At 36.8% G+C, this 22,814-nt stretch overlaps 1 protein-coding gene across 1 annotated transcript in view; it reads left to right on the top strand.

Moving 5' to 3' along the window:
• Positions 1–489: 489 nt before the first annotated feature.
• The window catches only part of Synpo2 (synaptopodin 2), a 187,043-nt gene continuing 164,718 nt past the window's right edge, over positions 490–22,814 (top strand). Inside the window, exon 1 of the mRNA XM_074041625.1 lies at positions 490–797. Coding sequence (XP_073897726.1) covers positions 693–797 — 105 coding nt within the window. The 5' untranslated portion in view covers positions 490–692. The remainder of the gene's footprint in view (positions 798–22,814) is intronic.

Here is a 22,814-nt window from a genome sequence, read left to right as displayed (position 1 = left end):
ATCATAATTCAGAAAAGTACTTTTTCAGAGTAGGAAACATTTAAAAATGCTTTTACTTTCTTTTATTTCCTCTTGGAGTTAATTCTGCAGACTGAAGATAGCAAAATAATAATTAAACTCCCTTTAACTCCCTCTTGTCTACTTCATTCATCAATGTGGCAAATCTCCAAATATTTATTTTAGAGAAATCTAATCCTCTAGTAGTTAGGTTCTCAGAGCTCATGTTTTAGAATGTCACTCCCGGCATGGAGATTAAAACCTTCATGTGTCCTCTGCTATTCATAGAACGATTAAACGCAAGTTTTTCAATCTTTCTTTCTTTTTAAGAGCTGGGATTTGATCTGTGGAAGCTAGAGAAATGTTGCTCTCCCTTCTTGCGCCCCTCCCACCCCGTCGTCTCCCAAACGGGGACTTTCTCCTGTGGGTGAGGCTGCTTTGAAGGTGGGCTGACCGAAGGATGGTGACGCAAGAGTAGGCTGTGTTCTGGATGCTGGCGAGTGCCTCTGCCTCCTGGTGAAAGATCCCATTAGCTGAGCGAATTCTCCGCAGCGCAGCAGCCGGGCAGCAAGGGAGCTCTGCGCCCCACGTCCTGTGCTCTGCCTGCGCGTGGAGCTCCCGCACATCCTCAACCGCACCCAAGCTTTGCCTGCCTTTTCCAGCGCTTCATGCTGCCCGACTGAAAAGGAAAAAAAATGGGCACTGGAGATTTTATCTGCATTTCCATGACTGGAGGGGCGCCCTGGGGGTTCAGACTGCAAGGTGGCAAGGAGCATAAGCAGCCTTTACAAGTTGCTAAGGTAAGGACGAGAAAGAGCTGTCTGTGATCGCTGCTCCTTCCCCCACCGCAAGGAGGGGATATCAACCTGTTGATGGTTTCGATGTGTGAGTTCTGATGTGTGCGTCTATGTATTAATTTGCTTTTGGTGCTGACGTCGAATTTATTTACGGTGTGGGTTGCTTTTAAGGAAACTTTGCAGGGTAATGTGTACCATAGGTTATGTAATCTACTGGCAGTTAATGCGAGTGGGGAGAGTGTCATATTCATCAGCTGAAGAGGAGCTTAATCATCTTCAGGCAACCAGCATGACATTGGGGAGCTTCTTCCAGGCAACGTTAGAATGTTCTGTTGGGTTCTTGGTTCATGCCATTTTACTTGGCTCCTGCAGAGGAGAAATGGCTCAGCTCAGCATAACTTGGATATTTTGGGGACTCCAATAAAAGTGTTGGTGGTGACATTTATTATGCAGCACGCAAGAAAGGCCAATTTTGGACAATAATTTTTAAAGTATGATGAAATGCCATAAAAATCTATTGAAAAGAATAGCCTTTTAAGGATTTGACAAGTAAATGCAAAAATCCAAGTACTGTACTTTTGGCATTTGTATCATCTGGTTATGAACTCAAAATAAAATTTACAGATACTTGAAATATGCAGTAATTAAGACTAACTTTGTAACGCATCTAATAATTATTTAAGATGTTTTAAGGTTTTGCTGCTATAGCTTAGTACACGGTCGGTGTGCTCTTCTTAGCTTAGTACACTGCCGGTGTGCTCAAGAAGATGTGCTATTTTCTAATTGACATTCAACCAAAATAAATTTTAAAAAATACATCAATGTAAATAAACTTTAACCTGATTTTATTGCCAAATTGTAGCATTGTATAAAAGTGTATGTGAGGGCATAAGAGATTAATTTCCTGCTTTATGCTTATTTTCAAAATGGCTCTAGATCTTTCTGAAATATAACAGTCTGTGATTCACAGTTATTCTTTCCCTTGGGATTTTATTTTTTTAAAAAGTTCCATGTGATGAAAGGAGTTTCTTTGAAATATTCTCCTCTCCAGCATCCATCAGAAAATCCTTTCATAGGCTGGTTGTAGAATCCCGCCACCCAGTGAGGACTGCAGACATCAAGAGTGGAGCCTGAACCAAAGATGAAAAGCAGAGTTTTTATAGCTGGAAAGTTCCTCAGAGCTCTCCAATTCAAATCACTAAGTTTAGATGAGAAGGAAGCCCAGAGAGGTTAAGAAACTCTCCTGAGTCTTCAGTTTGGCACTGGCAGAGAGAGTGATTTAAGAGCCAAAAAGGTGGCCTCCTTTAGTTTCGTTAGGAGTCAGTAGCAGGCTACTTCAGATGGAATCTGGATGCCGAATTAAGCATCTGTAGAATTCAGGAGACTGAAGTGAACTTGCTGTGAGTCCAGAATAGTAGTTGGTTGGCTGGCTCCAGTTAGTGAGATTTGGGTTCTAATTCCAGCTCTGATCTAATTTACAGCCTGGCCCTCAGGCAAATCTCTCACTGGTCATGTCTCAGCTGCCGTGTGTGTGTGTGTGTGTGTGTGTGTGTGTGTGTAAAGACAAGATTTTTGAGTGGGGTGAAAGTAGAGAATTAGGAACAAATTAGACTGTACCATCTGTGAAGTTCAATCTCTCTCAAGTGTTCTATGTTTCTAATAGCACACAATTTAGAATCACTTGCCTGTTAATTGAAATGTGGAAACAGAGATGGCTGAAAGCTGTTATTCTGCAATGGCTTTTTGACAGCTAGGTCTGAAGAACAGAGTGGATAGTGCCTTTTTTCCAGACTTCTCTAATGTGCCAAATGTGCTCATTTCAAAGTAGAACCACCTTGTGGTGATCTTTGAACAGAAGCAAATTGTTAGGAAAGGGTACTGTGGAGACATTTCTTTGCTGGTGGCCTCTCTTGTGGCTAGGATTCAGAGAGGTTGTTAGGCTGTGTGAGGATCAAATAATCTAGTCTAGCACGCTCCCCAAATCATTGTTCCTAAAATACCCAAGCAATATATTTGTGGTTTTTAAAAGATCATTATTAAAGTGTCTAGGTGTTTGCTTCAATTTTCTAGATTGGTAGGACTGGGGGTATAGCTTAATGGTAGAGTATGTGCAAAGCCCTGGGTTCATTCCCCAGCACTCCCCATTATATAATTTTATAATTTGTGATGCCAAAGGTTATATATTTTTAATGTCATTATGAAAGCATCTGAATGTTTGCCTCAATTTGTGTGTGTGTGTGTGTAAGAGAGAGAGAGAGAGAATAGTACGCCTTTTCCCTATATGTTAGAGACAATGCCCATTTTCTTCTATTTTTATCTTTAGTTCAAATTTACTATATTTGATTTCTTATACTACCATTATTTATTTTTCAAAGCCCTTAAAGCTCTTTAATATACTAAGTCAATTGGATAAGACAAACTTTAGTAATGGTCTCCCACTGAGTTCAAGGTGAAGTGAATGTCACTTGGGCATAGATTTTTCTAACTCGTTAGGGCTGAGTCACTTCCAAGAAGGAGGACATTAGGAAAAGAGGCAGAAAGCCTAAGTAGAAGATGGATGTTGTTAAATACAATGCTCACAGTTTTGAAGAAGATACAAAATACTAATTTTCAGAATTTAAAAAATATAAATATTTTCAAAGAAAAGAAAACTTCAACCAGTGTTTGAACCATACCCCTCAAAATGAGAATACTACAAAGAAGTTCTATAGACAAAAACAAATTTTGACTTGTTGCAAAATACTTAACTGTTTAGATTTTCCACAATTCTACAAAAAGCTGAGCTAGCAAAAGAAAATTAGTCTAATGTTATTAAGAAGATCAGAAATTTAATATGTTATGATTCCCAGTAAATGTCTTTCTAGTGACAAGGTTAGTCACTTTTGAGAGATGTTTAAACATCTGCCTGGCAGGCTGACTGAACTGTATATATACCCCATATTTTAAAGATTGTTAATAGAAATATTAATAAAATTTTTATTGACATTGAAATTCAGTGCCATAAAATTCAAATACAAATAATTAGCAACATTAGGCTTATTTGTTGTTTTGTTTTTTGTTTTAATAGCTGATATTGCAATTGTAGATATTATACTTTTATTAGCATATATTAATCATACAAATGGGTTTCATTGTGATATTTGTATACATACATATAATATACTTTGATCAAATTTGTCCCCTCTATTACTCACTCTTTCTTATTCACCCTTCCTTATCCCTCTCCTTTTTACAGTGTTTAGTGAGTTTCATTATGCTATTTTAATACATACATACAATCTGTTTCAAAACATTCCAGCCTAGTTTTTTAATATCTACACATATTTAAATTTATATTCTATATATATGTAATGGGAAACAAATATTTCTGATATGAGTCATAGGATAATCTGTTCTGCAAAGTATATTTTCAAGAGATCATTCCTGAAACACATTTATTCAAACAGAAAAGTGTGTGTGTGCGCATGTGCACACAGATATCCATATAAAAAGAATGTTAGCATTTCACTTTACAAAACTCTCTTTTGTGAGGTTAGCCTGGCTCAAAAAACCAAAAATCGTATGTTCTCCCTCATATGTGGACATTAGATCAAGGGCAAACACAACAAGGGGATTGGACTATGAGCACATGATAAAAGTGAGAGCACACAAGGGAGGGGTGAGAATAGGTAAGACACTTAAAAAACTAGCTAGCATTTGTTGCCCTTAATGCAGAGAAACTAAAGCAGATACCTTAAAGCAACTGAGGCCAATAGGAAAAGGGGAACAGGTACTAGAGAAAAGGTTAGATCAAAAAGAATTAACCTAGAAGGTAACACCCACGCACAGGAAATCAATGTGAGTCAATGCCCTGTATAGCTATCCTTATCTCAACCAGCAAAAACCCTTGTTCCTTCCTATTATTGCTTATACTCTCTCTACAGCAAAATTAGAAATAAGGGCAAAATAGTTTCTGCTGGGTATTGAGAGGGGGGAGAGGGAGGGGGCGGAGTGGGTGGTAAGGGAGGGGGTGGGGGCAGGGGGGAGAAATGAACCAAGCCTTGTATGCACATATGAATAATAAAAGAAAAAATGAAAAAAAACTCTCTTTTGGGGCATGCACTGATGTGGTTATGTTCTGGACATTCTCTTGCCAAATCACTGGAAAAATCTTCATTTAAAGAAATGGGGAGAAATTTTTGTTTTGGAAACAAATCTTACTCACAGTTTAAAAATAAACTCACATTTTGAAAATAGCAAACAAAGAAAAGCTCAGGTTGTCCTTTACATGTTTTAATACAGTTTGAGCATTTTCTTTAAATCTTATAAGTATCTTTAATCCTTATTCTCCTATTAAATTTATTGCAAAATTTCAAGTAATTATTAAAATTGAGATGACAAATTATAATCATTTATTTCATGAGATAAAAAATAGATTTAATAATTTTTATCTCTTACTGTTATACACACCTTAAAACTTTGAGTAACAATATAGTCTTTAGGAAAAGCACATATCATATGATATAATTTATATCCCTAGCACCACCAATGAGGTTTCTATAATGTTTCAAATAGAGGAATTCCAGAAACAGCTATTTCTAATAGGGGAAAAAAAAGAATTTTAATGTGTTTGAATGTGTATGTTTGAGCTTCTTACTAGTTACACATCTAGTACAACTTTACTAGAAAATATGCCTAGTTGATTAAGTTTTAATTGATTTTGAATCCTTTCTAGAAAATTTAAAGTGAGGTACAGTTAAAGCAGTCAATGCATACTAGATAAAACTATTAAGCAAATGCTAACTCTAAAAATCCTTCTTTTAAAGTTACATGTTTGATGACAGATCACTGTTTACTGAAAGAATGGCAAAGAAATAAAATATTGACTTATGCATGAACCCATTACTAGACATCGCACACCTATTCAACTTTAGCCACATGGTAGAAAATATTCCAAGTGTTTTGCAGGTAACAGCTCTTCAAATGTTTCTCAAAATCTAAGAAGTATGTATGAAAACATGTCTTCATTTTAAAGATAAGGACATGGAGTCACAGAAAGCCAAAGCTGCTTGCCAGAGGTTAACCTACAAAAAGTGATTGCATTTATCTTTCTCTTTCCTCCTTGTTAGAAACAGGTGCCTAAGAGGGTGAAGGAAGGTTAAGGTGGTTCCAGAAAGAAAGTTTGTGAAAAGCAAAAGAATCACAGCCTGTGTCCAACCCTGATTTAGTTGGTCTGATGTTTGACCTGATATCAGGATTTATCAACAACACTCACAACCACTGCTGCAGACAACTGAGGCCAGCTATGTCCCCACAGAGCTTACTGAGGTGGGGGAGGACACCGTATGTCCTTTCAACTCCTCCCTTTGCCCCTTTCCTAGCCAAATTAAGAGGAGGATCAGAGAAAGGCCAAGGAGTTGTCTGAGTTCTTGGTTTTGTGAACAGATCATAATTAGCAGTGGGAGGATTTTCCCTTTTGGAATCCAAGACAGGTGGACTGAAGGGAAGAGAGGAGGACAGAAGGTGTTGGGATGCTCCAAATGATCATTGTAAACCTTGGAGGTGCTTGTAAGAAGGGAGACTGGCAGTTTACATTTATTCCCTGGTAGTTTCTCTTTGTCAGTGGTCTTGCTGGCTTACCAAGTGCATTTAAAGATGAGAGTGTGTAGTAGTAGTGGTGGGATGATGGGAAGATAAAACTGGAGAATGATGCAGGGTGACAGAGATGTGTGTGTGTGTGTGTGTGTGTGTGTATGTGCATGTGTGTGTGTGTGTGTGTGTGAGAGAGAGAGAGAGAGAGAGAGAGAGAGAGAACAATATAATGTTCTCTAAAAACAACAATCATCATCTTATTTTAATATCTGCAATAAACATTCAAGTAGTTATGACAGTGAGGGTTCTAGACCCTGATGTTAGTATTCAAGAAGCACCTCTCTAGGACAGCTGAAAATATGTGTGTACTTAATAACAAAGTGCATCTAGGTTGCTAAAGTATTGATTTGCATTAAAAACAACAACAAAAGTAAATAGGAGTAGTTAACATTTCTTGTTAAACACAAAGTCAGATTTTCATTAATTCTGCCTAGGAACAATAGATTCAAATGAGTTGGTGGTAAGTTTTCAAGACTAAACATCAAATACATGTGATTGATAATAAAAACTTGTGTAATGTAACTGATTTATTTTGAGGAGTGTCTACTCATCCAGTTGTAAGTACAGAACATTTTTTTCTTCCTATATCTGGTTTCAACCATGATAAAGGACAACTCTCTCCCTTAATAGTACTTTGGGCAAATCCCATGCACTTCTGGTGACTTTTGGTTACTTACTAAAACAATCCAGTCCATTAAAGCTTTCATCTAATATCTGACTCTAAATTCTCTTCCTAAACACCATATCCAGGTTTGTGACTCTAGACATTGCACAGGGAGGAGGGTGTTATTTGCTCTTTACCCACCTCCCCTATCTATTCTAAGGTTGAAGGAAGAAGGAAATATTGTAGAGGGGAAAGGAAAATGGGTGTATTTATTTATAACTGAATGGGGTAGCATTTTTCTTTTCATTGATTGCTGTACTTCTCTGGTTAATTTCATGAATGCATTAAAGTCCAAAGTGGCTGATGTCTCAATGCTAGGACAAGTGTGTGCTTTACTCCAGGAGCCCTAGAGGGCCTCACGAGTGCATATTCCCTAATACAGGAAATCAGACTCACGCCCAAGTGTCTTCTGTATCCTGTCTATGCCCCGTGACTCAGTTCATCAAGAGGCTTTCCTTTAGCTTCCAGCTTAGAATTTGACCTTTCTGGGTAGAATATTGGCAAGACAGCTCGAGTTCAGCCACCTCCCATGATAATCTTCACACAATGATCCTTGCCTGGCAAATAAGCAAATCATGCAATGTCATTGTGACACACACATTATACACAACTGGATAATACTTTTCATGGTACTGATTTAAAAAAATAGATAGGACTCCAGAATAATTAACTTCCTTCTGTCAGTTAGTAGTGTTCAAGTATATATGCTAATTGATATATTTGGCTAAAAATATTTCCCATATGTCTCATAAACTTCCAAGAGTGTTAATTTGTCATCACTTTCTCTTTTTTCTTTTGTCTCTAGCATCTCTTTATTTTTTACTTATTTTTGTGGCCTGAAAATTTATACATACAGTGTCTTCACTGCATGTATTGCTTTTCAGAAGTTCCTTTTGCATTCTCAACCTTGTAGGGAGGAATCTTGAGGAGGAGGTGTTGGGTTAGTGGGTACACCAGAACCAAGGTAAGTGGGAAGTAAAAATTATTTGTAAAATATGTATATAACACGTCATCTCTTTGAATACCAATTGCGTTGATAACAGGTTATAGATGAAAGAAACTGATTCTGAAAAAAATTTATTATTTCTAAAAAAATTACATAAAAGAATTCTAAGTCAAATATAATTCTTTCCTTCTACCAGGGGCACCATGCCACTGTCCTGTATCAGTCTGTAAAGAGAACCCACCACCCCTTAGTACTTTTAAAAATTGCAATGACTTTGTTACAGGATTTGTATGAAATAAAATCTCACCAAATCTGAAATTGTCCTTAAAATCATTGATAATAAAAATTTCTTCTCTTGCTGGGTGCCTGATGGCTCATACCTGTAATGATAGTTACTTGGGAGACTGAAATCGGGAGGACTGTGGTTTAAGGCCAGCCCCGGGATGGGTGTGGGGGGGAGTTTGTGAGACCTCATCTCAACAGAAGAAGCTGAGCTTCACACCTGACATCCCAGCCAACAGTGGGAAGTGGAAAATAGGAGGATTGGGGTCCAGGCCAGCCTGGGCAAGAATTGAGACCCCCATCTCCAAAATAACCAGAGCAAAAAGGGTTGGAGGCATGGCTCAAGCTGTAGAGCACCTGCCTAGCAAGTGTGAAGTCTGAGTTCAAACCCCAGTACCACCAAAAAAAAATCTTCTTTTAATGGGACTGAGGGAAAAATATTACAAGAGTTGTATCTTCAAACTCATGTGTAATAGGAATAAGACTGGGCAAAAAAGCAATTTATTTTTAAATAAATTTGAAAAATGTATGAACTTGAAGAAGTTTGTTGTGTTTATTCTAGTGAGTTCTTCATGAAACAAAATGCCATGCAGGTTTGTAAAAGAAATTGGAGAATTTATGAATCTTTCTTCAAACAATCCTAGACAGTAAGCAATTTCATGAAGTTAAAAGTCTCATTAGAGAAACAAAATAAAATTTTCTCTTTGGGGGAATATTTGACCACTTCAATGAGAACACCACACACACACACACACACACACACACACACACACACACACATACACACACATATATATAATCATATATACATGATTACATTCTTTATTTTTCTGACTTATCTACCTTTCTTTTCTTATTTTTAAAATACATCAACGGCCAGATTTGTCTTCAAATCTGTCAATGTCTTCAAAAACCTGCGTGAAACCCCTTGGCATGAGGCAGATCATTGGTACAGTTCTTGTTAACTAGTGTAGAAATTTAGTGTTTCAGATAAGTGTAATAAATATGTAGCAGACTTATCATTTGAAACATTGTGAATGAGAAATCATATCTCTAAATTATGTGACAAATAATTGTTTTCCTGTCCACTGGCTTTTGGTTTTTATAATCCCACTGACTAGTAACTAGCGTCTCTTCTTGCACTTGGTAGCAGTGTTGGTGCATTCTGAACGAAACAATGGATGAGAGCTGTGGCTTTGTGCTTTACCCAGTTCTACAGAGGCAATACTCCTCCTTTCAATCCTTGTATCAAAATTTATCTGGATTGAATTTCACCCTTTTAGGACACAGATTATTTTTGTCCCTAGGCAATCTGGTCAGTGGATGTTATTTCTCCCCTAAATTTCTGATTGCCTTTAACAGAAACTTGTGTATGATATTTACAAGATGCCAAGCATTTTTTGAATCACCTTTTAAATATAAGCAGAGAACTCTGGTGCTCCATTTAAGATCCCTGTTTTAGGGGCACAGAGAGGTTAAGTGACTTCCCCAGGTCACACGAGTAGTTAGGGTTATGGAGAGAGTCTGATCTCAGAGTTTTTGTTCTATCTCCTACTCTAAGTTCTTTTGAGTCTAGTGTAGTTCGACTACCCAGCAAACAGCTATCTAAACAGACCAGGATGGGGAGATTTTTGTGATTCCTTAAAAGAAGCCTACTTTTCTTGTTCTTAGTGCTATACTACTCCTGGGTATATATCCAAAGGAATGTAAGTCTGCATAAATAGAGGCACCTGCATACCCATGTTTATTGCAGCACTATCCATAATAGCAAACTATGAAATCAGCTTAGATGTCCATCGAATGAAGAATGGATAAAGAAAATGTGGTATGTATACTTAATGGAATATTGTTGAGCAACAAAGAAGAATGCAATTATGTCACTTGCAGTAAAATGGATGGAACTGAAGATCATCATGTTAAGTGAAATAAGTCATACTCCAAAAAACAAATATCACATTTTCACACATTCCCCGTTAACTTCTATTTATTTATTTAAAATTTAAAGTTAAAAGCAAATATATTTATCATTTACAACATGCTGTTTTGAAATATATGTACATCATGGAATGGCTATATATAACTAATTTGCAAATGTATTACTTTATATAGTTAAAATTTTGTGGTGAAAACACTTAACATCCACTCCCTTTGGGTTTTTTGAAACTACAATATATCATCAGTAACTACAGTCATCATTCTATACAATAGATCTCTTGAACTTACTACACCCATTTAAGCAAAATTATATATTCTAGGACCAATATCTCCTGAATCCCCCTCCCCTATAGCCAGCCTGTTCTCTGAAGACCACCATTCTACTCTGTATGACATTAAATATTTTAGATTCCACATATAAGTAAGATCATATGGTATTTGTGTTTGTGCCTGCCTTATTTGACTTAACATAATATTTTCCAGGCTTATTAGCATTGTCACAAGTGATAGAATTTTCTTCTTTTTATAGCTGGACAGTATTCCATTGTATATATAGACCATATTTTCTTTATTCATCCATTGAAAAAAGACATTTACATTAATTCCATATCTTGATCATTGTGAGCAGTGCTGCAATAAATATAGAAGTGCAGATCTACTGACTTCATTTCTTTTGGGTATATCTCCAGTAATGAGATTGTGGAATTATATGGCAGTTCTATTTTTAGTTTTTTGAGGAACCCCATACTGTTTTCTATAATGGGTTTACTAGTTTACCTTCCTGCCAATAGAGAGTAAGAGTTCTCTTTTCTTCACATCCTTCCAACAGTACTTACCTTTCAGGAGTGAAATAATACCTCATTGAGGTTTTGATTTGCGTTTCCTTTGTATTAGAGCTATTTAACAGTTTTTCATATACCTGTTGGCCGTTTGTACTCTTCTGTTGAGAATGTGTATTCACATCTTTTATACGTATTTCATCAGAGTTATTTGTTTTCTTACTTTGGGATTGTTTTTCTCACCCTTTTAAATATTAACCCCTTGTCAGATGTGTGATTTAAAAAAACTTGTTCTCTCATTCTGTAGGATGTCTCTTCACTCCATTGATTGCTTCCTTTGCTACGAGGAAACTTTTTACTTTGATATAATACCATTTGTCTATTTTTGGTTTTGTTGCCTGGGATTTTGTGATTATATAAAAAAAATCATTACCCAGTCCAATGTCATGCAGCTTTTCCCTTAGGTTTTCTTCTAGTAGTTTTATAGTTTCAGGCTTTACATTAAGTCTTTAATCCATTTTTTAATGGATTTCTATATATGGTAAGAGATAATGGTCCAGGTGTATTCCTCTACAGGTGTACATGTAGTTTTCCCAGCACCATTTATTAAAGAGACTGTCCTTTACTCATTGTGTGTTCTTGACATCTTTGTAAAAATCAGTTGGCTGTTGTCTAGGACATTTTATGTTCCTATAGCAGAATACTATAGAATGGGTAATTTATAAGGAAATTTATTTTTCACAGTTCTTGAAGCTGTGAAATCTAATATCAAAGTGTTGACATGTGGGGATAACCTTCTTACTGTATCAAAACATGGTAGAAAACATCACATGGCAAGGTAGCCCAGGAGCAAGTAAAAGGGCAGAAGAAAGAGAGAACGCTTGCTTTTATAACAAAGTCTTTCCTGAGATGACACTGAATCCACCCACCATGATAGCAGACTGAATCCACCCACCATGATAGCAGACTGAATCCACCCACCATGATAGCAGACTGAATCCAATTATGAGCACAGATTCCTCATTACCTCATCAACTCTTACAGGTCCCATCATCCAATGCCATCATAGTGGCAATAAAGTTTCAAAATGAGTTTTGGAGGGAATGTTCAAATCATACAGTGAGAAATGTGCTCATTTAGTTCTGGGCTCTCCATTTTAGGCCATTGATCTATAATTATGCCAGTACCATACTGTTTTGATTACATTAGCTCTGTAGTATATTTTAAGGTTAGGTAGTGTGGTACTTCTAGCTTTACTCTTTTGCTCAAGATTTCTTTGACTATTTAGGGTCTTTTGTGGTCATAGGAATTATAAGATTGTTTTTCCTATCTCTGTGAAGGATGTCAGTGATGTTTTGATAGGAATTACACTGAATCTACAGATTTCTGTGAGCAGTATAAACATTTTAGTAATATTAATTCTTAAAATTCATGAACATGGGCTACTCTTCCACTTATTTTTGTCTTATTCAATTTGTGTAATTAATGTTTTATAGTTTTCAGTGTGGACATCTTTTACCTCTTTGATTAAATTTATTCCTATGTATTTTTATAGTTATTGTAAATGACTTTGTTTTTGGAACTTTACAGTTTCACATTCCACAGATTTGTGCTATAGAGAGAGAGATTTTTTTCCCCTAAATCACTATTTTGTTACTGCTTAAAATACAAAAGCTCCTCCCACCATCATCAAAGTACCCATATTGTTGCTTTTGTCTCGTCATGTGAAGACGCTTTGCTAGTTGCTCTATGAATTATCTCATTTATAATGTCCCTGTGGTCCTTTTTGACACATGAGGAATCTGAGGCTTAGAGAAATTAAGACAATTTAAGGTAATACATTTAGTAATTGGCATGATGAGGACAGAACTCAGTTTGATGCAAAACTCATGCTCTTAGCTGCCATCCTGAAGTGTGGCTTCTTCCTAGGCTAATAGCTCTGATGAGGCACTCAGAGCCCTCCATGATCTGGGATCTCCCAAATTGTCCAACCCCATTTCTTGTCACTCTTCCAGAAGTGCATTAAGCCATTTGGAAACACTACAGTTCTCTCAAAGTACTGTGTGTTTCTTACTGTTTCATCCTTCTTATGTCTGTAGCTATAATTACTTGTTCATCCTTCCTTAGCACCTACCTTAAAATACTTGAAGAATTTTTTTTCTCTCTGTAAGAGTCTGCTAAAGTCAGTTTACTGGAAGGTTTGACTAGGTTTTCCAGTCAGAGGCAAGGCCTTGCTCCTCTGTGTCCTATTATCACACATTTCACCTATGCCTCCTTGCCTCTGGCTGCAACTTTCACTCATATTTCTGTTTCTCCACTGGACAGTGCTGTCCACATGTTTTGACTGTAAAGTCAAACAATTCTGAACAAATCCCACCTACATACAATAAACATGAAATATAGTATACATACATATGTACTTGAACTACTATGCTACTATTTTAACTGTAGTGTAAAAAATAACAAAAAGAAAAATTTAAGGAACATTAAAAATAACATAAAAATATTTTAAACTAGTTTTTATTTTACTTTCTTGACAATGCAAAAGGTGTTTTTAATCTCACTGAAGAGATTTTTTGTTAGTGAGAACAATGTGACTTACAGACTCTATGATTTTGAAATCTCCATGTGAATTTGTGGGTATAATGAATCAAAGGTCTGATGAAATTTTATTTCAAAGCTTGAGTTAATAGACTTCATAGCCAATGAAGATAATCTTTCAGCGTCTGTAAAAGCACATTGAAGAAACACATCATCAGCTGATAGCCATTTTTCATTCTCATTGCAATAATGCAAGTATTTTTATTATAATTTGACCAGTGGATTTCTTTTTTTGTCTTTCTTCTGTCTTATTCTTGCCAACAAATTTGAATAGGAAATATTTTTATCTTTTAGTGTTAAAATCTCACTGTACTTTTTATTTGGAAGATATGAAAATAGATTAGATTTTTTTTCTTCTGGCTAAGTGTGCAGAAATGACATTTTAAAGAATAATATACTTACTATTTTTCCATCAGGAATATTGTCTAATTATAGAAACATATTTAACAACTCTTTTTCAAAACATTTTATTTCAGAATGTTTTAAAAAGTTGCTTCAAAGAAATTCATTGTTAAGGGACACATTGTGTTTATTATTCTAAAATATGTGTCAGGTTCCCAATGACCGAGAGCCACTACTCATCCCAGAAAAGGTAAACACATTTAGAATATGCTTTTCCTGTTAAATAAAATCTTGAAACATCTTTGAGATCTACAATTCTTTTAAGGATTGGAAGAGATATTATTGAACTTTAGTGGTACAAATTCTCATATGATATGCAAGCTTTTCCTGATCACTCCGTATATCATTGCAACATGTCTTAAAGATTTTGGTGTAGCTTAAATGTTCTATAAAATAAACATATTGATAACATTCTGAGCAATTTTGTTCCCTTTTCAAATGACTTGGCTTCATGAGCTTGCCACAAATAGTGCACTAAGTGGGTTTGATGTGAGGCACATTCATTACCTAACCTTGAACTCTTTTTGTTCTTAATTTCTGTTTAAACAGGTGCCCATCAATGACTTTATTTACACAGTTTTTCTATAAAATGTTGATTTTCTTAAATCAAAGCATTCATTTAATATTCATAATTTCCTTCCACTATCTTTCCTTATTGGCACCCTTTCAAAAATAGTTCATTTATTTCAGTATTAAAATACAATCTAGAAAATATCATCGGCTGAGACATACCACAAACATTTGCTCTTTTACCAACAATACAGCAATCCTCCTCCAACAATACATTTTGTTCTATTATTATTTATGCCAATTTCCTGGAGATTTTTTCATCTTTAATAACATTTGCTGGAAAAATACTGGTTTGTTGCCATACTGCATTATTTTAACTTTTTTTTTTTTTTTTGGTAAGGGGGTTTGAACTCAAGACCTAATACTTGCTATCACTTGAGCTATGAGCCCAGAACTTTTTTCTTTTTCTTTTTGTCTTTTCAGATAGTGTCTTTTGTTTTTGCTCAGGCAGACCTTAAAGGGCAACCCTCCTAGTTGTGCCTCCTACGTAGCTAGAATGGAGTCTCACTAACTTTATGCTCAGGCTGACCTATAACCTCTACCCTCCTAATCTCTGCCTCCTGAGTAACTAGGAATACAGGCATAAGCCACTGTACGGGAGCTGTTTTTAGTATGTTTATCATCTAATTTATGCTGGATTAGTGGTGGTTGTGTTTATTTAAGCTTTGTCATAAAACACAATGTCATGTTAATATTATATGTGTCATTTCATTCATTTCTTTTCTGTTTGTAGCTTTCACAGTCTATGGAAATGTTTTAAAAATTTTAAATGCTCTCATTATAAAGCAATACCTGTTCATTATAGAAAATTTAGTAAATGAAGAAAAAATTTTAACCATTTTTAATTGTATTCATGATGCTCTTTCTACACATTATCATTTGGTTTAAATTCTGTAAAGTTTTAAATTGAGTATTGCCTGACTTCAACCATTGTTGAAAAAAATCAAATCTAGAAGTTTTCATGGTCTGGATGCTTAGTTCTTAAAGTGTCATCCGAATCCTGTTTGCTTCATGCTTATACTAGCTGATGTCACAGAGCAGACATAAGGCACGGTTCCTCTATAACAATAGTAAATATCAATCCAAATTCCAAACAATCTTCTTCTTTTTTTTATTCATTTATTCACATGTGCATGCATTGTTTGGGTCATTTCTCCACCCTTCCTCCCTCCCCCACCCTCTCCCTCCTCCCCCCCTCACTTCCAGGCAGAACCTGTTCTGCCCTTATCTCTAATTTTGTTGAACAGAAGACACAAGCATAATAAAGAAGACAAAGCATTTTTGCTAGTTGAGTTAAGGATAACTATACAGAGAGATTCCTAATATTGCTTTCATGTACCCATGTGTTACGACCCATGTTAATTCATCTCTAACTGATCTTTACACTGGTTCCTGATCCCCTTCTCATGTAAACCTCTGTCTCTTTAAGGTTTCTGTATTAGTTCCTCTGGAGTGGGGACATCAAAAACTTTCATGTTTTGGGTTTTCTACCTATTCCTATATCTTGATAATTTTGAATCTCTTACCAACTATCACATGTGGTTTAACAGTCATGGTTTTTTTTTCTTTTATTATTCATATGTGCATACAAGGCTTGGGTCATTTCTCCCCCCTGCACCCACCCCCTCCCTTACCACCCACTCCACCCCCTCCCTTTCCCCCCCTCAATACCCAGCAGAAACTATTTTGCCCTTATTTCTAATTTTGTTGTAGAGAGAGTATAAGCCATAATAGGAAGGAACAAGGGTTTTTGCTGGTTGAGATAAGGATAGCTATACAGGGAGTTGACTCACATTAATTTCCTGAGCGTGTGTGTTACCTTCTAGGTTAATTCTTTTTGATCTCACCTTTTCTCTAGTTCCTGGTCCCCTTCTCCTATTGGCCTCAGTTGCTTTTAAGGTATCTGCTTTAGTTTCTCTGTGTTAAGGGCAACAACTGCTAGCTAATTTTTTAGGTGTCTTACCTATCCTCACCCCTCCCTTGTGTGCTAAAGCTTTTATCATGTGCTCAAAGTCCAATCCCCTTGTTGTGTTTGCCCTTGATCTAATGTCCACATATGAGGGAGAACATACGATTTTTGGTCTTTTGGACCAGGCTAACCTCACTCAGAATGATGTTCTCCAATTCCATCCATTTACCAGCGAATGATAACATTTCGTTCTTCTTCATGGCTGCATAAAATTCCATTGTGTATAAATACTACATTTTCTTAATCCATTCGTCAGTGGTGGGGCATCTTGGCTGTTTCCATAACTTGGCTATTGTGAATAGTGCCACAATAAACATGGGTGTGCAGGTGCCTCTGGAGTAACCTGTGTCACAGTCTTTTGGGTATATTCCCAAGAGTGGTATCGCTGGATCAAATGGTAGATCAATGTCTAGCTTTTTAAGTAGCCTCCAAATTTGTTTCCAGAGTGGTTGTACTAGTTTACATTCCCACCAACAGTGTAAGAGAGTTCCTTTTTCCCCCGCATCCTCGCCAACACCTGTTGTTCGTGGTGTTGCTAATCATGGCTATTCTAACAGAGGTGAGGTGGAATCTAAGTGTGGTTTTAATTTGCATTTCCTTTATTGCTAGAGATGGTGAGCATTTTTTCATGTGTTTTTTGGCCATTTGAATTTCTTCTTTTGAGAAAGTTCTATTTAGTTCACTTGCCCAATCCTTTATTGGTTCATTAGTTTTGGGAGAATTTGGTTTTTTAAGTTCCCTGTATATTCTGGTTATCAGTCCTTTGTCTGATGTATAGCTGGCAAATATTTTCTCCCACTCTGTGGGTGTTCTCTTCAGTTTAGAGACCATTTCTTTTGATGAACAGAAGCTTTTTAGCTTTATGAGGTCCCATTTATCTATGCTAACTCTTAGTTGCTGTGCTGCTGGGGTTTCATTGAGAAAGTTCTTACCTATACCTACTAACTCCAGAGTATTTCCTACTCTTTCCTGTATCAACTTTAGAGTTTGTGGTCTGATATTAAGATCCTTGATCCATTTTGAGTTAATATTGGTATAGGGTGATATACATGGATCTAGTTTCAGTTTTTTGCAGACTGCTAACCAGTTTTCCCAGCAGTTTTTGTTGAAGAGGCTGCTATTTCTCCATCGTATATTTTTAGCTCCTTTGTCAAAGACAAGTTGGTTATAGTTGTGTGGCTTCATATCTGGGTCCTCTATTCTGTTCCACTGGTCTTCACGTCTGTTTTTGTGCCAGTACCATGCTGTTTTTATTGTTATTGCTTTGTAATATAGTTTGAAGTCAGGTATTGTGATACCTGCATTGTTCTTTTGACTGAGTATTGCCTTGGCTATTCGTGGCCTCTTGTGTTTCCATATAAATTTAACAGTAGATTTTTCAATCTCTTTAATGAATGTCATTGGAATTTTGATGGGAATTGCATTAAACATGTAGATTACTTTACAGTCATAGTTTTTAATCTCACAATATTGCTGATGAAGAGTGTCTCTGGAAACAGAAAGGATCAGCTCTACCATGTTTTTGTTGTTCATCTGTGCTTGAAATGTATTATCTTTAATTATAGCTTCTTTCAGGGCTGGGCCTGGTGGCATACACCTGTAGCCCCAGGTACTTGGGAGGTAGAGGTAGGAGAATTGAGGTTCTTGGCCAGTCCAGGGATGGGATATGGCCCAAGCAGTAGAGGGCTTGCCTAGCAAGTACAAGGTCCTGAGTTTAATCTCCAATACTGGGGGCTGGAGGGAGCTTAGCTTCTAAATGTTTTATAACAAAAAAAAATGAGTCATTTTGTGAGGGTTGATTTAGTTGAAATTAGATAATAATATAGAATCTACCTAATCAGTCACAGTACAACATAATATATTGCAAAGTGCTGAAAGAGAATGAATGCATGAGAAAGCCTCTTTTCTCACTACCATGTTGGGAAGTCATCTTTTTTTGTGAGAACTGTCTGGAATACATGACTCTGACCCACAGACCAGACTGAACCAGAGTACCACTTCAAACCATGTGTCAAAGTAGAATAAATGTTCGAGCTCATTTTTGTCTCACTTTACAAATGAAAATACATGTACATAAGAGTCGATCAGCTTGGTAGATATGCTAGAGAAGAGCCTTCCAGTCTTAAGGTACAAGTACAAGAACCCTGAGACAGAAGTGTGCTTGTTGTGTTCAAAGAACAGGGTAGCTGGTACATATTTCCCTGAGAAACTGCTGTAAGAATTCTAGTCTTTCACAGTGATAAAAATGAAAAGCTCTCTCTTAGGAACCCTGGCTATGTGGTTATTTCCCCATCATTAATTGATTTACATCCTGGTTCTATGACAACAACTTTGAATGGTGTTTTCTGCATTTCTTCTTCATCCATTTCAGCTTTTCATAATGTTAGCAGCTTACTGAACTGCCTCTAGAACACTTGTTTAAATGAACAATCACCGTACCTCTTACGAATATGTTAGGCTAAAATAGTATTAATCTTTCCTCTTCCTCTGAAATTTATTCTTCCAGTGAGAGAAGAAGAATTTAAAAGTGTTGAGGAGAATTTGATACACAGACCCTGTTTATTTTGACCCAGTGTCAGACCTAGAGCAAAGAAATGTTTATTTTATTTTTTAGTCTCTTAATTTCAATTTTCCCTTAGAAATGAGATGATTTTATTTAGATATTGTTTGGAAGCCAATCCATTAAAAGAACAAAAGCATTTCAGTGATGCTATCTACTGACTGTAGCTTTAAACACATTTTTCTGAGCCTTATTTTCCTCATTTTAAAAGTGGGGTTCTATGTAATGAATTTGCTGTTTCTGTAGGTAAAAAAAACTGGAATGTTACTTATGCAAGTGAAGAATTTGAGACCCAAAGAATCAGACAATTATATGCCTTGCGAGACTTTGTAAGGATTGGGCATTAAAAAGTGTGCCTGTACACAAGTACTCAACCAGCAAGGGTTTGTCATCATCAGCTTTATTGTATTTCTAATTAGAGGAGGAAGGAACTGTCTTATGCGCATGTTTTATTTTCTTCAGTTCAAATATACAAATGAAAATCAGGAGTACAAAGTCCAGAGAGTACAATTTGTGATACTGTTTTGTGCAGTGCAACTTTTCATTTTTGATTAGTACAACAAATCATAGAATGTGCAGTATCAATTACTAATCAACAGTGTGTTGCCATGGAGTTTAATCAACTTAAGGTATTTTACAAGATCAAATAAAGTTAAGTGATTATCCCATTTAAAAACAGTACAGATTTTTAAAAGAAAATACCTCAAGCTATAATTGATTGCATATAACTCTGTTGAGCTGCATTTAGAGAGAGTGTACTTTAGCTCTTTTTTTTTTTTGTCTTTTCTTTTTTGGTGCTGGGATCGAACCCAGGGCCTCACGCATGCTAGGCAAGCGCTGTACCACCGAGCTACATCCCAGCCCTACTTTAACTCTTTCAATCGCATGAGTCTCTGTGCCTCAGTTTCCTCAGTTGTAAAATGGGAGTAGTAATAGCACTGATTTCCAAGGATTGTTTTTGGGCTTAGAAATTATGCATGAAAACTACTTAGCACACAGAAAACATTCAAGGTTTTTAAAAGTTTCAAATGCGGTGTTTGTGGTTATTCTAGTTTTATTTAGGCATCCTCTATGATGTCAAAGCTGTGAGTCCTGGATATCATTGGGAGGGCTTCTGCAGCCCCTGGGGTCTCTTCCTGTGAGGTGGCATTTAATAGTTTCAGAGTGTTGCCCAAAACTTACTGAATAACCCATCACCCTTTAATTGGAAACAGCATATGGAAATCATCATGAAGAGAGCAAATCATTTCAAGTGCTTAGGAAATATAAAAGAAAATAAATTATCCCTGGTAGGTAAATAGAGGACACTGATCTTGGAATAGTCAGGATACTGCTGTGCCAGGGCCTTCGGCAAAGGCTAGCGAGGCTTTCTACTCCCCACACTAGTCTTCTCATTTAGAAGATGTTATTACTATATAAGGCTGCTTTTTCTAGGCAAACGATAATATATTAAGCTCCTTGGTGTTTCTAGCTTTTCAAACAACAGTGAGTTATTTTCACCAGTCAAGATCAAACTAAAATGAAAAACAAAACCTGTGAAAGGAGAGACATATAATACCATAGAAGTCAACGTTATTATTTTTTTCTCTCATGAAAACATAACATTTTCCATTGGATGGTACTCAGCGTGACTTCTGTTAGATTAAATTTTGTAAATATTGCATTACATCCACTGGCGGCTGCAGGAAGCCAAAATGCAGTGATCCATTTTTGGGTCTCCAGTCTTTTGGCTGCCTGCCTGCCAGATGGGGAAATGGAGATCTGAAGTTTCATCTGGAGGCCAAGCTGTCATCAGGGAGGGGACCTTCTGCACACCATCCTCCGACCATCTCTATTCCTGCCCCACCATGCCAAAATTACCCCGTAGCTTTATGTTGACGAAGTTACCATGGGGCCTGTCAGCTGCAGACCCAGGACTAAGAACAGACACAAATTCAATTAAGGATCCCCTTCTGATATTCATTCCACAATGCTCTTCATTACCTCCGCTACTCTGACCCTTTGCTTTTGGGAAGGAAAATTCCTTCTTTGTCTTCACTGACTCCAGTCTCTTATTCTTTATCTAGTTCTTTGTATTCCTCTGTTTCCTCATAGCTTTCCAGGTAAATAAAGACATCAAATCTAATGTTGCTTTATCCATAAATGAAAGAGAATGATACCTGGTGTGTGTGTGTGTGTGTGTGTGTGTGTGTGTGTTTGTCAGAGAGAGAGAGAGAGAGAGAGAGAGAGAGATAGAAAGAAAGAGAGAGAGACTAGGAAGTTCTGCATTAAGTCTCAACTATTCATCATGGAAAAGTAACAACATACTAGATCTATTAATTCAAGGATGAGATGAAGTAATATGGAAAGTTATTTCACCCCAGGCATTGTGGGATTTTCCAGGAATGTGTTTTGACAATCCAGCACTTTACTCAGTCAGGCATGTTGATGCATGCCTGTAATCCCAGCACTCCAGAGGCAGAGGTAGGAGGATTGTGATTTTGAAGCCAGCCTGGACTACATAGTGATACCCTGCAGGTGCCAGTGGTTCATGTCTATAATCCTAGTTACTTGAGAGGCAGAGATTGGGAGGATCTCAGTTCAAGTCCATCCCAAGTAAAAAGTTTACAAATCCCCATCTCAATCAATATCTGAGCACAGTAGTGCGTGTCTGTCATCCCAGCTAAGGTGGGAAGCAAAAAATGAAGTATCGTGATTTGAGGTCAGCCTGGGCAAAAAGTGAGACCCTATCTCCAAAATAACTAAAGCAAAAAGGGTTAGAGGTGTGGCTCAAGTAGTAGAGTGCCTGCTTAGCAAGTGTGAAGACTTGAGTTCAAACCCCAGTACCACCACCAAAAAAAAAAAAAAGGAGAGAAAACAGAAGCTCCTTTGAGGTGTTTCTATTTTCTATTTACCTCATTTCATTGTACCATATAAAATTGCATTCAATTAAAAAATACATTTTGTGTGAAGTTTATTTATAAACTTTATCTGAACCTTTGAGAACAAGAACACAGTTGAAATTCATATTTTGTGCTAAAGACAAGTAGGAGCTGGGAGATGGATGGTGTTGCTACAGGGCTGCAGGAAAAGGTCAAGGGCAGGGAGGGGGTGGGGAGGGGAAGGAGTAGCACAGCTGGGAGCAAGGACACCTTACCAACAAAGTGGCACTCTCACCAGGGCCCACGGTGTCAATGCCTTTTCTATCGTTGGTATGCTTTCTTATATTTTGCACTTAAACAAAAATATTATTATTTTGATATAGCTAATGTTATGACAAACAGACTTGTTTCTTATTGATATTGCAAATTCAGTTTCAGTTTTTCACACTTCTGTTCTCACTCTCTTCTTTCAGATTGAAAGTCATGTCTTTGGCATCTTCTAAAATAGAAGCGTGGATGCTTAACTTGAGCCACATACATATATAACTAGATACTTGAACATACTTACTGATGGGCTGGTGGAGTGGCTCAAGTGGTAGCATGCCTGCCTTGCAAGTGTAAGGCCCTGAGTTCAAACCCCAGTACTGCCAAAAAAAAAAAAAAAAAGAAAAAACAAACTTGAACATACTTACTGAAAGGTTGCCAAATAAATGAATGAATAAATAAATGTATGTCTTTTCATCTTAGTCTAAGAGTGGTAACTATCAAAAAGCCTGATTTTGCTGAGGTTTTACCTTATGCTTTCTTTTGGGGGAAGGGG

This window comes from Castor canadensis, chromosome 9 (assembly GCF_047511655.1).
Source record: "Castor canadensis chromosome 9, mCasCan1.hap1v2, whole genome shotgun sequence".
In the NCBI taxonomy this organism is placed as follows: Eukaryota; Metazoa; Chordata; class Mammalia; order Rodentia; family Castoridae; genus Castor; species Castor canadensis.
Note: the sequence above shows the minus strand (reverse complement) of the source record. Positions and strands in the feature narration are given on the sequence as shown.